This window comes from Macrobrachium nipponense, chromosome 28 (assembly GCF_015104395.2).
Source record: "Macrobrachium nipponense isolate FS-2020 chromosome 28, ASM1510439v2, whole genome shotgun sequence".
Taxonomy (NCBI): Eukaryota; Metazoa; Arthropoda; class Malacostraca; order Decapoda; family Palaemonidae; genus Macrobrachium; species Macrobrachium nipponense.
In genome coordinates, this window is record NC_087217.1 from 71,534,529 (window position 1) to 71,540,634 (window position 6,106).

The 6,106-nt window shown below is 41.0% G+C and overlaps 1 protein-coding gene across 1 annotated transcript in view; it reads left to right on the forward strand.

Annotated features, from left to right (window-relative positions):
- Positions 1-6,106, forward strand: part of LOC135201872 (cell adhesion molecule Dscam2-like) — a 220,196-nt gene that overhangs the window by 168,313 nt on the left and 45,777 nt on the right. Inside the window, 4 exon segments of the mRNA XM_064231173.1 lie at positions 140-281; positions 421-572; positions 1,272-1,719; positions 2,635-2,936. Coding sequence (XP_064087243.1) covers positions 140-281; positions 421-572; positions 1,272-1,719; positions 2,635-2,936 — 1,044 coding nt within the window.

The window sequence follows — 6,106 nt, forward strand, 5'->3', positions numbered from 1 at the left end:
TTGTGCACTTGTGTGTAGAATATCTGAGAAATATAGAGTCTTATTCATACTTATGTGTATGTATCTGTATGATACACAGTTCTCGTAAACTATGACGTACTATACTACTGATTTCCATTATATTAATTTTCCTGCACAGCTGCGCCATACTTCCTCGGAGGGACAAGTTCGGAGGAAGTTCGTGCTGGGGAGACGGCCGTCCTCGAGTGCAAGGTGAAAGGAGATACTCCTCTAACACTCAGCTGGACCTTCCGAGGAGCGCCTCTTCATAGCACTTCCAGGTTGGGTTATTATGGATGACGTACACTGGAATTTTCGTTACCTTGAATTTATTAGTAACATCACTCATGTAATCAGTAGGTATACCAATTCGGTGCTTCCAGGAAATGAGCGAGCTCGAATCTTTCTTTTTCCACACAGATATACTGAAAACGAAAAGGTTGACCCAGATGGATCATTGGTCGGGAAGATCGAAATCTTATCCGCCTCCCAGCCAGATGCCGGCGATTACACCTGCACTGCCCACAACGACTTCGGGAGGAATTCCCGTATCATCACGCTCAGCGTCCATGGTTAGTTTGGCCCCGTCTGTTTTGTCTGTTGCTTTACTTGCGCTCTTTGTGAGATGCGCTTCAGCGAAATGCTTTTAGAGGTCATAATTTAATAATAACTGTTTTCAATTTTGTTTAAATTTTTTTTCTTAAATTTTTGTAAACTACTCCCGCTATGACAATTTGATCATCAAAACTATAGTTTTGTTTTTAGTTGGCTAAGATTTCCTTATGATAAGTTGTCAGCCAAAATAAAATGTTAACCATTTTAGTGCTCAAGTGTAGAGCATGATATTTGTTATGACTAAATACTAAACCTAATATTTGAATGATGCATTCGCTAATAGGCATTTAGACCTTTTAAAATACTACACTTATGAAAAATAAACTTGGGAAAAAGAAACAGTTAGCGAAATATTTATTGAAGTTTTTCGACTGATGATGAAGATGTCTTCGTGTGAAATGATTTATTGTTGTCGGTAGTGAGCTTAACTAAGTCAATCACGATCGAGCTTACATTACTTTTTTTTTCTTTTTTTACTACAAGAGACACAATCACAATCTTACAGTGCTAATATTTAAGATTTGTTCTGGTGGTAAAAACAAATGTTATTATGTATTATACACAGTAATGTATACAGATATGAATCCTACATTATTCACTTGAGTCAGCCGGCAAGGCAGCTGGGAATAATGTCTCTTCTCCTTCTGTCACCAAAGAGCCTCCTTCGCCCCCACGAGGACTTCAAGTCGTGTGGAGGGGCTCAAGATCCGTCAGGGTATCGTGGGCAGTCCCCGAACCTTCTCCCTCCTCGTACGTCCTTCAGTACCGCGAGGCTTCCGAGGGCTGGAGCGAATCCCGCGAACTGACTATCCAGGCGTTGGCTTTCGCACCCTCAGGAGGAATCGAAATCTCGCCTCTCATCCCCGCCGCCAGCTACGTCGTTAGGGTGTCCGCCGTCAACCACCTTGGAAGGTCGCCCGCATCGGAGGACCTCCGATTCACAACTTCGCCCGAGAAGCCAGGGGCGGCGCCCGTAGACGTCCGTGCAGAATCCACCGGGCCTCGCGAGATGAAGGTGTCGTGGAGGCCTCCGCCCAGATCTCGAGCTCATGGGACCATACTAGGATTCTACCTGGGCTATGCCCCGGCTCTCCTGCACTCAAGGTGACTCATAATGATGTGGATAAAAATGGGGCTTTTGGAAGAATGTTGTTGTGTATTATCTTCAGAAAGAGAAATTGCCTTTGCGAATAATGGGTTGATATTTATTCGTTGCTTCGGAGGACTGGTTCAATTTTATTTGAAGGTGGGATTCAACTTAATGTTCCACTGTACTCTGAAGACATTCACATCTTGAAGATTGTTTGTAATGGTTTTAATTGTTAAAGTGATATCTTATTTGCAGGCTATCGAACATTTTAGAAAGTCATCAGAACAAATAATACAATTTCAATGATATTACATAAACCTTTATCACTGGCAATTATAATTAAGAATGCAACAGCTTCCTTAGCTGTGATTGCGCGATTGATGATCATCACAGTGATAATGATAATAACCGTAGTGACATTATAAAATTATTAGCAAAAGCAACAAGCGCAAAAACAAATAACAGCAGCATCAGTAAACATAAAGTAGTGGCTACAATCATATTACTTGAACAGATAATGTGAAAGTTGTCCCTTCTGAATCTGTTATCTTTTCTACAAATTTACCTTTTTAGGGTTTTTTTTTTAAGGAATCTCGCTTCAGTTTCAACAAATGTCGATTTTTAAGAATTTTTCATGGAACTTTTGAGTTGGTGAGCTATTTATTTATTAAAATGCTTCTATTTTACAACGATAAAAAGCGCATAAACTCAGTTGAACACTACACACACATGCTCATGTACTCATACACACACACAGACACACACACACACACACACACATATATATATATATATATATATATATATATATATATATATATATATATATATGTGTGTGTGTGTGTGTGTGTGTGTGTGTGTATGTATGCATGTATATATGTATGTATAATGAAGACTCCCAGCTATCGGATCCTTTTCTTTCTTTCCAGCTCATCAGGAAGCCCTCAGTACAATTTTACAACCATAGAAGAGTCTCAAGGCTTAAGCGCCCCCGAGGAAGGCTTGAGATCTGACGGAGAAGTCATAAGAGCCGGAACATATCCGGCAGGCGTCATGAAAGGGGTCGGGGGCGCCCTTGGGGGAAATGCTGTGGGGGAGGCGGAAAGACTGTGGATCGTGAGGGTCAGAGGCCTTCAGCCTTACACCGACTACCACGTGGTGGTCCAGGCCTTCAACAGCGAGGGCTCAGGTCCTCTTAGCGCTCCAGTGGCCGTCACGACCAGGGAGGAAGGTTAGTTTGCCTTCCCATTTTATTTTTTCAATTTAACTGCTTGCTGTTGAATTGAGGTAGATTGAGATTTAGAGGTGTAGATGGAGGGAGGAGGAAGAATGTAGTAGTCCGTGGAGGGAGATAGGGTCTAGTATAGTTTGTTGTGTTGGATGTGGTGGACTGGTATCAGTGTGGGACGTCTCGAAAGCGAAGAGCCAATGTTTTTTGGTGAGACTTTGTGTTAAAGTACAGAAATAAGATATAGGCTCATGAAAAGCTTAAAGTTAACATAATTCTGATCTACGTCATTAATTAAAAAGAAAATAATACATAATGAACCACATATTAAAACGCTGCTTTTTTTTTTTTTTTACACCGAGGTGGTGATGATTTAATTAACTGACTTCCACTGGAAAATATCAAATTACTTCCAAAGTAACGAGTGATTACATTGAATTAAATATATTTGATCTATGTGTGTATTGTAGTGGATATATTTATGTGTGTGTGGCAGGGGGGGTTATTAAAGCCTTAGAAATATGTTTGACAGTTAATAAACAATTAACAAGGCTATCTAATTTTCTGCTAAGGTCCAACCAAGGCACGATCATTTTTAGGGGAAACTACCAAGGGATTCAGAGCCGATGAAACACTGTTTTTTCGGAAATATCTTTTTATCAAAGTATCGAATAAAGATGAAAGTTGGCAAGTGTACATTCTATAACCCTACCTGGTTTTTGCAAGTATTATTTAGCACCTAAGTTCGACAATTTTGATATTATAGAGTAAAATGAAGTCGCCGATGCTGGAACCGAGCAAATCACAGTAACTGATCCAGAAACCATTCGTGACGTAGGCATATGACGTCATGAGGCTCCGCTCACGCACCACGTAGGCAGTAAGTCACTACCGCAGTCTAGGCTTCAACAAATTCAATAATGGCCAGCAAGATATAGAATTGTCCCCGTGGTTGCAAGACTGCATTTGTGCTATGGCTTACCACTTTATATAAAAGCTAGAAGACCAGTGGCAATATTTACTATAGAGTGAATAGGTTATTATTTCTGTAATGGGTAATAGTTACTTGGCAACATTCATCTCTTGCTGCAGCAAATAGAAGGCTATAGTGTCGAAAATTAAGGTAAAACAAAACGGATTGTCTTTTTTTCTTCCTGCCTGAATAGATATAGATCCAAAAAATGAGCTATAGACTGTTTCATTATGTGGATCATTTACATACACCAAATTATTTGTAAAAGAGGAACAATGGTGAATATGAAAAAAATGGAAGAATTCCAAGCTAACAACGTAGTCCCTACAGGTCTGCTCACCTCCTCCCAAATCCCCCATGTGGGCAGAGTTTTCTTTAACTTTTACCTCCTTGTTGTGTCAGCCGGTGAATTGCCGTCATGAGCAGGTACCCCTAAGATGCGTCATCACCTATGTAGTTACCCAAGGTGGGACACGATTCCACCCAATTGGGTAGACCTTGTCTCTCTTGGCCTTGGTCCCAACAACTGTTATGGGAGTTGTGATGAAACCTCCACATAATAATATAATAATAAAATAATAATAATAAAGTTACCGAGAATGATAATGCGATCAAGGGTATGATAATATATCCTGCTCGTCATCATCAATATCGCTGAAGCCTAGGTGGCTATTAATATCAATTATTGAATATGTTATTGGAAAGTTGCCAGAGCCACAGTGAGGAGACGTTTTCTCCATATGTAAACTTCTCTCCACTGTGGGTGGAGCCTTATGACGTCATAGGTTAACGTCACAGTTTTGTTGGCTCTGGCATAGGAAACTCACTTTCACTCTGATAAGTACCAGAACTATTGAACTTAGGTACTAAATAATTCTTGCAAAAATTAGGTAGGGTTATAAACTATACGCTTGCCAACTTTGAACTTTATCTGATTCTTTGATAAAAAGGTGTTAGCGAAAAAACGTGTTTCATCAGCTCTGAACCCCTTAGTAGGCCAGATATGTTTGCCAGGTTCAAACCCTGGTCTTTTGCTGGGCAGACGAGGTCATTATTTATTTATTGAAGCACTTGGCCACACACTCACACAAATGCACACACACACACACACACACACACACACACACACACACACACACACACACACACACATATATATATATATATATATATATATATATATATATATATATATATATATATATATATGTATTATCCTGCTTTAAGTCTGATGGCTCCTGCAATATATGCTTTTTTGTTCTGACTATGACCAAAGTACAGGCCAATCAGCTTCAATAGAACCAAAAAGGGTGGTGGGGGGCGAGGCAGGGGGTTTCGCTGAAGGCCAAACACAAGTTAAGGGACCAAGAGTTGAATTTACAGGGGAATGTATTCACACCTTGAAACTACTCTACTGATTTCAAGGCGCCAATAAGGACGCTAATGACCCTCACATAGAGCCAAATACTGGATTAATTGCTGGGAGCAATGGGCACGTGTCCAGGACACGTGAGATGATTCCCAGCGTATAATTTCGGGCCCAGAGCAGAAGGACAGGGAAGAATCCACCTTCACCACAGGAATTTGCAGTAGACCTGCAACACAGACATCGTATAAATATGCGTGTGACAGGGGTGCTGATGGGATAGGTATGAACTTCACATAAATAGTAAGATTCATCAGAGGACAAAGAGAGCCCGAATTATGGCTCAAACGTTACTGTACTGAGAAGGGGAGGAAATTGAACACAGTCACTTCCTAGGGAACCACAGCTCTTAGACCAAGGTATCTTCTGAGGGTGCACAGCTGTGGGAATGGATGAATCACTATGGAGGATCACACAAACACTGATGAAAGGACAGAAAATGAAATATGATAAGATTGCCACCACTCGTTTGCACATTACCTTTCTCCTGAGATCTATCTTTGTAAAATGTAAGTGAAGGAAGTCGACTTCTGCAAGGTGCTGATAGACCAGGCTTTCCTGTGATGGCCCACAGCCCGTGAGTTCAAGTGTGGGTCCAGATGGATGGCCACCAGCCAGGGGTAGTTTCCCAGGTGTGAACTGAGTCACCTGACTCGAATTGGGTATGGGAGAGAGTGAGAGCGAGTTTCCTGCATCACTCCCTTTTATTACCTGCAAGAAGCAACAGAGGGCAGCACAAGCGAAAGACAACAGGAAAGCCATACATATATATAT